At 33.9% G+C, this 11621-nt stretch overlaps 1 protein-coding gene across 1 annotated transcript in view; it reads right to left on the reverse strand.

Annotated features, from left to right (window-relative positions):
- LOC141290465 (kinesin-like protein KIF1C) overlaps nucleotides 1-11621 on the reverse strand; it is a 40873-nt gene that overhangs the window by 8071 nt on the left and 21181 nt on the right. The window contains exons 18-22 of the mRNA XM_073822592.1: nucleotides 9106-9189; nucleotides 8849-9029; nucleotides 8616-8688; nucleotides 5981-6079; nucleotides 2977-3504 (exon numbers count right to left, since the gene is read on the reverse strand). Coding sequence (XP_073678693.1) covers nucleotides 2977-3504; nucleotides 5981-6079; nucleotides 8616-8688; nucleotides 8849-9029; nucleotides 9106-9189 — 965 coding nt within the window. The remainder of the gene's footprint in view (nucleotides 1-2976; nucleotides 3505-5980; nucleotides 6080-8615; nucleotides 8689-8848; nucleotides 9030-9105; nucleotides 9190-11621) is intronic.

Genomic DNA, 11621 nt, shown 5'->3' on the forward strand with positions numbered 1-11621 from the left:
ATATAAAAGGAAAAGAAAAAAAAAAAAAAAATTAAAGAAAGCAAAAAAACTGAAAACATAACAAAACAGGAAAAACAAACCAAAATAAGAAAAACTAAGAAAGCAAAAAAAAAAGCAAAATGAAAATAAAAAAAATTAACAACAAAGAAAAACAAAAAGAAAAAAATAAACAAAAAAATAAACAAACAAAAACAATGAAAAAAGAAATGAAAACAAAAAAAATCAAAAAATGAAAGAAAATTGTGCTTGTAAATGCACCTTCATATTGCAGTACTACTTGCTTTTTAACCTTAATACCTCGCACAATATCTTGCACAAAATTATACAGTATTATGTAAAGTACTTGTATAGTCTTAGGTTATGTGTATAGTCAACTATGTATAGCATATGTAAAGTTAGATTACAGCTTCAGTAAGGTATAGGTTTTAAAAAATTGTTGTGTGTTTATATTTGTTTATGTAACACCGTGGTCCTGCGAGACACAACATTTCGTTCCACCTAGTTCTGATGGGTAGGTTTAGGGCAGTGGTTCTCAAAGTGGGGGGCGCGGGCCATCAGCAGAAAAATAAATATAAAAACGTAACAGTTGTGAAAGAGAAGAGAAAACCATAGATGAATTCGCACAGACCCAGGCAGGTGCTGGTCATTCAAAAGCTCAATGCAGGGCTTCAAAGTTAAAATTATTTGCAACTTTGTCGCGTCCAGCAGAGATGTCACTGACACTGCGCTCCGCTGAACTGCGGCATTCTGGCGCCTCAGTCTCGGTTTACTGTACAAATCGGCATACATTCACAAATGATAACTCAGCGGCAGAGTTCAGCTCATGCAGGGCGTAATTTCCACTTGGGGCTTTTCAAAATCCTGCTTGTGTCCTCCCACTTTCAAATGGTTTTGTAAAAGTAATCTCCTGTATTGTAGAATGCATGCTCAGCGCCGCTGATTCGCACGATCGTTAAAATGAAACCGAAAGTAAAACTCGCACATGCATTCAAAAGCAATTTTAATACCCCACGTTTACAGAGCGACTCCCCAATGCGCGCAAATTAGTCTACATAAAATATCGAAGCTGTTATTAGTATGTGGGCTATAATAGGTTGTATAGTTGTCTATAACTCTGTAACATGGTGGGAAAATTCGGTCTATTTGCACTTTGAATATTGAAAGAGTAGCCTTCTTTGATTATGGCTGCATTTATTGTCTACACGACTAAGACAGAACTGTGTCGTTTATTTTTTGTTATTTATACTGAAGATTCTTTAAAAATGCAGTGGCTGCCTCTAATTTAAATAGCTGTACTTATAATAGAGAAAATAAACATCTTGTTCATATATTCATATTTTCATTAATTCCTGTCCCTTGCTTAAGGCGTAAAATAAATAAATAAAAAGGCTTTCAGAATCAGTCCATTTGCTTGTAAAACATCTGCAATCAGAATCAGCCATGAAGAATCAAGATCGGCACATTACTAAAAATAAATTGGGTGCTCCTATATTTTTTACGTGGTAGCACTGTAAAAAAGTTAATTTCAAGCCCTGCTATGCCTTAGGAAAAATATATAAATAAATAAATAACAGAGAATTATAATAATAACAGTTATTCTCCCTGTGCTATTTTTTAATATTTCAAGTGTTGCATGTTTTTTTCTGCTGTAGCTTTTTTTTTTTTTTTTTTTAACTAAGAAAGCATTAATTTTTCATTAACTTCAGTAAAATCATCAAAATTAGTCTTAGGTGGGATAGGTATTTTTGGGAGGGGGGCGCCAGATTTTTTTAAAGGTTTAAAGTAGGGATATCATATCGAATCACGATCAAATTTATGTTAATAACGATGATAAGCTCTAGACATTTTTTGCTCGACATGAATTAATCTAAGAGCCAATCACACAGCAAAAACTATGCGAAAACAGCCAATCAGCGTGCAGCGTGCGTGTGCACGTCAAAGTACAAAGTTCATTTCCTACCGCACTTTGCAAAGCAAACTTAGCACCAGGACGAAGCAGCGACGAAAGTGAGTCTAACCTCGAGTTATTATCCAAAGATGTTGAAATTGTCGACAAAAAAGGTAGCACGAATTCCTTTATATAAGTGGTTTGACTATCTGAAAAGTGACTCTTAGCTCAGCTGAGAGTTTGGCGCGATTGTTAAAACTGAAACCGAAAGCAAAAAACGCACGCGCATTCAAAAGCAATTTTAATCCCTCTTTTTTAGAGAGTGACTCCGCAATGCACGCAAATTAGGCTACATGACATATCTAGGCTGTTATTGGTATGAAGACTATAATAGGTTGTGTATGTCTATAGCTCTGTATCATATTTGAAATATCCGTCTCTATTTGCACTTTGAATATTTAGAGAGTAGCCTGCTTTGATTATGGCTGAATTGTCTGCACTTAATATGATTAAGAAAGAACTGTGTCGTAAATTTTTTGTTATTTATACTGTAGATTGTTTCAAAATGCAGTGGTTGCCTCTAATTTAAATAGCTCAACCTATAATAGAGAAAATAAACAATTGTGTTAATAATAATAATAAATAAACAAATAATTGTGTTACAAATTATGTTTTTACAATCATTTTATGTTTACATTTTGTACATGTACTCTGATTTACCATACTCTGTCACAACTTTTATTTTTTAATTTATTTTAGTAAGTTGTTTTAATTTTTAAGGCCAAATCTGTAATCTGTTTTTGTTAATAAACTATACTTTAAAATGTAATTTAATGAACCCTTTAATTTTTGTGGCTTTAGTCATTGTTGGGATACTATTTTAAAGCTGGCAACATCAACAGCTTATATCGAAATATATATCGTTATCGTTCAATATGGGAAAAAATTTATCGAGATTACATTTTTGCCATATCGCCCAGCCCTAGTTTAAAGGGGGGCGCGACCAAAAAAGTTTGAGAAGCACTGGTTTAGGGTAAGGAGCTGGAGATTGCATTGTGTCAATGAATGTCCTCACAAACAGTGTGTACCTGTTGCACTCCTGGTATGATGCTCTCCATCTTCATCATTCGGTCTCTGAGGGCTTTGATCTCCTCGTCCTTCATGTTGTTCTGCTCTTTGACCTCTTGTAGGATGTCGGTCAGTTTGTCGATGTGCGCTTTCAGGTTGTAGACGCCGCTTCTGCCGCTCTCTCCCTCGGCGGCGGTGGCGTCGGCGGTGTCCTGCGTGCGCTCGTCTTCCATCCCCACCGTGTCCCACACGTCCTGCGCCACCTCCCTCCAGGAGTCCTTCTCGGCCGCGTCCCGTTTGCCGTACATGCGGCACAGCTCCTTCATCTTGACGATGGCCAGCGCCTCCATCTCCCGCCGCGAGTGCCGGAAGTCTCCCAGGGCCACCTCGTAGCAGATCTCCTTCACCGCCTGCAGCTTCAGGTCGCTCATGGTCACCTGCTCGGGGTCTTTGCAGATGCGTCTGCGCTGCGGGATCTGATAGACGCGGAGCGGCTCGCGACGTTTGCCGCTGCTGGGTAAACCGCACCGCTTCACTATGGACTGAACCTGAAACACGCAGGAAACATTCGTGATGAGCATGAGACGTCTGTCCAGGAACCAGTGTTGTGCAAGTTACTTTTGGGGCTTTAACTGGCTTTTGGGGGGTTTGAGAACCATAATCAAGCTGACTGCGCAATAGTGAGCCCCTACAAAAAATAGTCAAATTCACTTGATCTAATTCAAAAAAATATCTCAATTACAATTAAGTGGAAATTAATTGTATTTAGTTTTGTTTTAGTCACTAAAACAGACCTTTACTTTATAGTCAAACACATTTTTATATTGAAATAATGAAGATTATTGGGCCAGCCCTATGAAAACATCCTGGCTCCGCCACGGACGTGAAGATCGATGAAGGTTGCCACAGAGTGTTCACAGAGGTTTAAAGGGTTAGTTCAGGCAAAGATGAACATTCTGTCATTAATGACTTAACCTCATGCTGTTCCAAACCGTAGGATCTTTGATCATTCTCTGAACACAAATTAAATGTTTTTGATGAAATCCACGTTCAAGGTCTAGATAGGTACCAAGAACGTTGACAAACTAGTCCATGTGACATTAGTGGTTCAACTGCAATGTTATGAAGCTACGAGAATACTTTTTGTGCTCAAAAAAATATTGTAGAGTATCACGACACATACATGCGCTTTCCTCTTTACATATTGTTGAATAAAGTCATTATTTTTGTTGTTTTGTGCACAAAAAGTACTTTCTAAGCTTCATAAAGTTATGGTTGAACCACTGATGTCACTATTTTTACTATTTTGTCGATGTTCTTGGTACTTCTCTGGACCTCAAATGTGAAAGGACTCTTCATTTCCTATAAAATATCTTAATTTGTGTTCTGAAGACAAATGAAGGTCTTACGTAATTAATGACAGAATTTTAATTTTTTTTTTTATTAATATATTTTTTTCAGTTAACTATTATTTCAAGCAACAATTTTTGTTTTATTTTTTTATTCGAGATATATATATAGAGAGAGAGAGAGAGACAGAGAGAGAGAGAGAGAGAGAGAGATAAAAATGTCCACTTTTGGTATGGCAATATGTCTTAAAATGCATTTTTCTAACTTTTAAACTTAGACCACATTATTAGATTACCTTTTGACTGTATGACATGTACACATAAATTACAGCTTAATGATTTCTTTTAATCTTTTTTGTGCATTGGTTTAAAGACCACATGTACCATTTTTGTCACTGGTGTTACCTTCTTTGGCAATATTAAAGATTTTTATGAAATAAGGAGATTACGTTTTATTTAATGTGATCTTCACTTGTGTTACCCATAAGGAAGGTGACAGCAGTGACAATGTTTAAACAAAAGCTTATAAAAAAGAAAAGAAAACAAAAAAGAAAGCAAAAAATAATCAAGAAAGAAAAAACAGAAAACAAAAACAAAAAAAAAGAAAAAAAGAATATGAAAGAAAAAAAGATAATGAAACAAAGACATATAAAAGGAAAAGAAAACAAAAAAGAAAGAAAAAAACAGAAAACAACAAAAAACAAATTAAGAAAGAAAAATTAAAAGAACGAAATTAACAACAAACAAAAACAATGAAAAAGAAAAGAAAGAAAAACAAAAAGAAAAAGGAAAAAATTAACAAACAAAAACAATGAACAGGAAATAAAAAAAGAAAACAAAAAAGAAAGCAAAAAATAATCAAGAAAGAAAAAACAGAAAACAAAAACAAAAAAAAGAAAAAAAGAATATGAAAGAAAAAAAGATAATGAAACAAAGACATATAAAAGGAAAAGAAATCAAAAAAGAAAGAAAAAAACAGAAAACAACAAAAAACAAATTAAGAAAGAAAAATTAAAAGAACGAAATTAACAACAAACAAAAACAATGAAAAAGAAAAGAAAGAAAAACAAAAAGAAAAAGAAAAAAATTAACAAACAAAAACAATGAACAGGAAATAAAAAAAAGAAAACAAAAAAGAAAGAAAAAATAATCAAGAAAGAAAAAAACAGAACTGGAAAAACTAAATAAAAAAGAAAGCCAAAAAGCAAGAAAGAAAAGAAGAAAATTAAACAAAAGAAAAGAAAATTAAACAAACAAAAGCATATAAACGGAAAAGAACTTGACTTCGAAATAAAGCACTTTCCCTCTGTACATGGCTTTGGGGACAAACTGTTTTGTGGCGCTTGGAATTCTATATAATTCATTTAAAAACGAGCTCAAAAACGGCTCAAGAAGGTGGAATTGTTTAAATAACATATTGTTTGATTTTAAAATAGAAAAAAAATTTAACCCTAAAGTGTTTTTCAAGAGTAATATTTCTGTAAAGGCTAGGGCCAGAACAATGGACATTCTCCTTCCTCGCCTTCTGTTAAGGCAGCACAGAGAGAAAATACAAGAGTTTGTACCCATAATACTAATAATAACCAAGAAAAAACTAACTTTTCTCCATATTGCAAGATTAAAAAAAACAAGACTGAAATACACTAGGACTCTTATTTTGAAATGTCTCTGGCACCTTGTTAGCTGGTAGTTTCTCTCTCAGGGATGAAATGAGTCTCCAGCTCTCTTCACATGAGCGTTTGTCAGAATCATCTCCACTGTCTGAATCTGCATACTGAACACACACAAACAATAGTCACAGTTGACAGACCTTTATCATGTAACACTGCATGAGAAGTTATATATATATACATACAGTACAGACCAAAAGTTTGGACACACCTTCTCATTCAGAGTTTTCTTTATTTTCATGACTATTGTAGATTCACTTTGAAGGCATCAAAACTATGAATTAACACATGTGGAATTATATTTAATTCTATAAAATATTTAATTCTATATATAATACGAATCTACAATTTTCATAGTCATGAAAAAAAAAAAACTTTGGTTCAAAGGTGTGTCCAAACTTTTGGTCTGTACTATATATATATATACACACTGCCGTTCAATAGTTTATAGTCAGTAATTTTTTAAATACTTTTAGCAATCAAGGATGCATTAAATTGATCAAAAGTGACAGTAAAGACATTTCTAATGTTACAAAATATTTATATTTCAAATAAACACTGTTCTTTTCCACTTTCTATTCATCTGTTAAAATGTTTCCACAACAATTTTGTGCAGCACAACTGTTTTCAAAATTGATAATAATCAGAAATGTTTGTTGAGCAGCAAAAAAAAGCAGTAATATTGTGAAATATTAATGCAATTTAAAAAAGAGGTTTTCTATTTTAATATACTTTATAATATAATTTATTCCTGTGATGCAAAGCTGAATTTTCAGCATCATTACTCCAGTCTTCAGTGTCACATGATCCTTCAGAAATCAGATTCTGATTTATTATCAATGTTGAAAACAGTTGTGCTGCTTAATATTTTTTTGGAACCTGCAATACTTTTTATATCTTTGATAAACAGAATGTTAAAAAGAACAGCATTTATTTAAAATAGAAAACTTTCGTAACAATAAACACCTTGTTCAAAATTTAGAAACAGTACATTTTTTTCTTTCTTCCTCCTTTTGAAAGAAATTAATACTTGTATTCAGCAAGGATGTGTTAAATTGATAAAAAGTGATAGTAAAGACTACTGTTTCTATTTCTTTTTATTTATCAAAGAATCCCAAAAAAAAATAAAAATCACAGGTTCCAAAAAAATTTTTGGCAGCACATCTGTTTCCAACATTGATAATTCTAATAATAAATCAGTATATTAGAACGATTTCTGAAGGATCATGTGACACTGAAGACTGGAGTAACAGCTGATGAAAACTCAGCTTTGATCACAGAAATAAATTACAGTTTAATAGATATTCACATAGAAAACACACCGCTGCTCAAAAGTTTGAGATCAGTAAGATTTTTAAAGGAGACTTTTTTTGAGGGTTTTGAGAGTTTATTTGATTAAAAATACAGAAAAAGCTGTAATATTGTGAAATGTTAATGCAATTTAAAATAACAGTTTTCTATTTTATTATACTTTATATTATAATTTATTCCTGTGATGCAAAGCTGAATTTTCAGCATCATTACTTTGGAACCTGTGATACTTTTTTGAGGATTCTTTGATATATAAAACGATAAAAAGAACAGCATTTATTTAAAACAGAAAACGTATAAACACCTCGTTCAAAGTTTGGAGGCAGCACATTTTTTCTTTCTTCCTCTCTTTGATAGAAAGTAATACTTGCATTCAGCAAGGATGTGATAAAAAAGTGATTAAATTGATCAAAAGTGATAGTAAAGACTTATATTGTTAGAAAAGATTTCTATTTTAAGTAAATGCTGTCCCTTTTAACTTTTTATTCATCAAAGAATCCTGAAAAAATATTACAGCACAACTGTTTCCAACATTGATAATAAAGGTAATAAATCAGCATATTAGAATGATTTCTGAAGGATCATGTGACACTGAAGACTGCAGTAATGATGCTGAAAATTCAGCTGCGCATCACAGGAATAAATTATATTTTAAAGTATATTAAAAACTGTCATTTTGAATTGCAATAATATTTCAGAATATTACTTTTTCTGTATTTTTTTTTTTACAAAAAATTACTAATCTTACTGATCCCAAATGTTTGAGCGGCAGTGTATATTTTAAACTATAATAATATTTCACATTTTTTACAGTATTTTGATCAAATAAATGCAGCCTTGTAATCTTACCAACCCCTAACTTTTGAAGCTAGTGTGTTTATCTTGCACTTTTTACACTTACTTAGATTTTTTGTCTCGTTTCCAGCCAAAATTGTTTTTAAAATTCTTAAATCAAGAAGGATTTTCTAAACAAAATAAAAATCTTGTTTTCAGAAAAGACAAGTCAAAATTAAATGTGTTTTTCCTTAAAAACAAGCAAAAAAATCTGCCAGTGGGGTAGGAAAAATAATCTTGTTTTCTGTTTGAAATTAGAATTTTTTTTCTTACCCCGCTGGCAGATTATTTTACTTGCTCCAAGCAAAAACTCACTTAATTTTGACGTGTTTTTTTTCTGAAAACAAGATTTTTTTTACTTGACTAGAAAATCCTTCTTGATTTTAGCATTTTTTGATATTTTGGCTGGAAACAAGACAAAATAATCTAAGTAAGAAAAGCATTTTTTGCAGTGTAACAGGTCTCTTTCTGTCAGTCTCTGTGTGTGTTTCTCACCAGTCTCTGTTGTTCCAGCAGTAGATCCGCTTCCTCTTTCTCTCTCCGATACTGAACCTCCACATCCTGTAACCTGAGACAGACACACGTGGATAGTGAATCAATCACGTCAGCACACGTGTGTGTGTGTGTGTGTGTGTGTGTGTGTGTGTGTGTGTGTGTGTGTGTGTGTGTGTGTGTGTGTGTGTGTGTGTGTGTGTGTGTGTGTGTGTGTGTGTGTGTGTGTGTCTCACCTCCTCTCCATCTCCAGTTTGATGTCGATGCCCTGTTTCTCCAGCAGTTCTCTCTGAGCGTAGTTCCAGTCGGCCGGCTCCCCCTGCTGCTCCAGACAGCTGCTGCGCTCGCGCTCCAGACGCGCCTGCTCTGGGTGATTAAACCTGAACACGTGGTTCTTGCCCATCACGACACGATTGCCTGCGTCACGAGAGGTCAAGCTCAGGGTCATGTGATCACGAGCACGGCATGTTCACATTAATTCGAACACACTCACCCTGTTTGAGCAGGACGCACTCCATAATCTGCTTTCCGTTCACATACGTCTCCGCTCCCTCCAGCGGCTCCAGAGTGACGTCCACTGCGGACACACAGGAAGTGATGTCATTGGGGTGTATACAGTATGCTAATGAGGAGGACGGGGCTCCCTGGAGCTTACGGCTGATTGAAGAAGACTCCGCCTCCTGTAGGCCCCGCCCACACTGGCTCAAACAGCACTTATGAATCATCGTCAATCAAGTCGAAAACAAATAAATGAAATGGAGCAGCTTTGACTGGTCAGGGATTCATTTACATGCATTGCAAACAACGTTATTTACACATTTACGGATTTCGAATGAGTTCGGTGTGACGGAAGACACCTCTGATAGTGAATTAACAATGTCATGCTAATGCAGCACATGAACACACAGAGAAACTCACAGATGACACACAGACATGTGGTGAAATAGGACAATACATGACATGTATGCATGTTTAAGAGTGTGTGATCACAACAGGAGGAGGATGACTGCTGAGGAAGGACAGAGGAAGGAGCTCATGAGTGATTTACAGATGATACCTGTGTCAAATCCCAGCAACTGTTCCAGCGACAGAGAGAAAACCAGCACAGTACATGAGTGTGTGTTACTGACACACACACACACACACACACATCTATATCAGCAGAGTCCTATGACATGGACAGAGTCACGAAATCTAGCCATAGAAATGGAATTTACTGTGAAATGTTATAAAATCTGCACATTTTTAGATGAATCAAAAGCAGGGCTGTGCACTTAATCGAATAATATGCACTGACTGGAGTCTATGAATAATAAACTGCTATTAAACTTGAAGTTTGCGTGTTGTGCGTGTGTATGAGCACATAAACAGATGAACTTCATCTGAAACTCATGCTACCAATATTTCACAGCATTTTGACTTAAGATCTGCATTACAAATACAAATACATATCTGTTGTGCTGCACTTTGTTTGCCAAAAAATTAAAATAATAGTTTAAATGTTTGTTTAGTTTTTAAAATATGAACTAAGTTTTATGCATTCATTTGATTACAATATGATTCACATAAATAAGGAATATGAACTAAATTAAAACAACCTAAAAAAAAACGGAGTGTCTATTTACACTGAGTACAAACAGCGCGTCTTGTTGGCAGAGGCTATTTACACTAACTCCACCCACCAATGTGTGATTGGAACAGTCAACACTACAAAAGATGATTGGTAATTATCAGCTCCGGTGGCGCAGAGGATAGTTTGTGTGTTTGACTCTTGCAGGTTTAAATCCCCCTTCTGGCAAACTTTTTTCTACTTTTTCAAATCTCATATCATATCTTATTAGAAAGGCATTGGAATTAAAAATGAAGGACAAAATTGAAAAGTCGTCCCAATAAGGCAGTACCATTTAATAAATTGAATTAAAACTATACTTTACACTCAGTACACAATTACTGCGTACTGTTTTAATGTACTACGGTACTAACACTGCAAAAAATGCTTTTCTTACTAAGATTTTTTTGTCTTGTTTCCAGCCAAAATATCTACAAATTCTTAAATCAAGAAGGATTTTCTAGACGAGTCAAAATTAATGTCTTATTTTCCGAAAAAACAAGTCGAAATTAAGTGTGTTTTTGCTTGAAACAAGCAAAATAATCTGCCAATGGGGTAAGAAAAATAATCTTGTTTTCTGTTTGAAATTAGATTTTTTTTTCTCACCCCATTGGCAGATTATTTTGCTTGTTCTAAGAAAAAATCACTGAATTTTGGCTCGTTTTTTCTGAAAACAAGAAAATAATTTTTACTCGTCTAGAAAATCCTTCTTGATTTAAGAATTTGTAGATATTTTGGCTGGAAACAAGACAAAAAAAATCTAAGTAAGAAAAGCATTTTTTGCAGTGAAGGTGCAGATACTTGCGTCTATTAAGTATTATAAATAGCAGAAAATCCTGCAATTTCAACACAGTGTAAATAGAATCTATAGCTATTTGCAGTTAGTGTAAAGAGCCACTGCCAAAAAAACATTTCATAGTGTGCGATTATTATAAAACTTTAATAAATTGATAAACATCAAAGTTTTGTTAATTTGACCACTGTTTTTGATACATCTGTATTAAATCATAAAACACAGAAACCAGAAAAATGAACACAGAATTTCTGTAGGATTATTACTTTTTTTGCATTTTAATTTATCTTTAAACTGTCAAGTTTATTTTATTCAGAGTTTTATTCAATTGATTCGATTACTCATCCAAGATGTTCATGTCTTTCTTTCTTCAGTCGTAAAGAAGTTACGTTTTTTGAGGACTTCATTCTAGGACTTCAATGGATTGAAGGTTAAAAATACAGTTTCAAAGGACTCTAAACGACCTTAGCCGAGGAATAAAGGTATTATCTAGCAAAATTGTTGGTTATTTTTTAAAAATATTTACAATTTATGCACTTTTTAACCACAAATGCTCATCTTGTCTAGCTCTGTGACAGGGGATGTAGAAACACTCCCATCTCATTTT

This window comes from Garra rufa, chromosome 18 (genome assembly GCF_049309525.1).
Source record: "Garra rufa chromosome 18, GarRuf1.0, whole genome shotgun sequence".
NCBI lineage: Eukaryota > Metazoa > Chordata > Actinopteri > Cypriniformes > Cyprinidae > Garra > Garra rufa.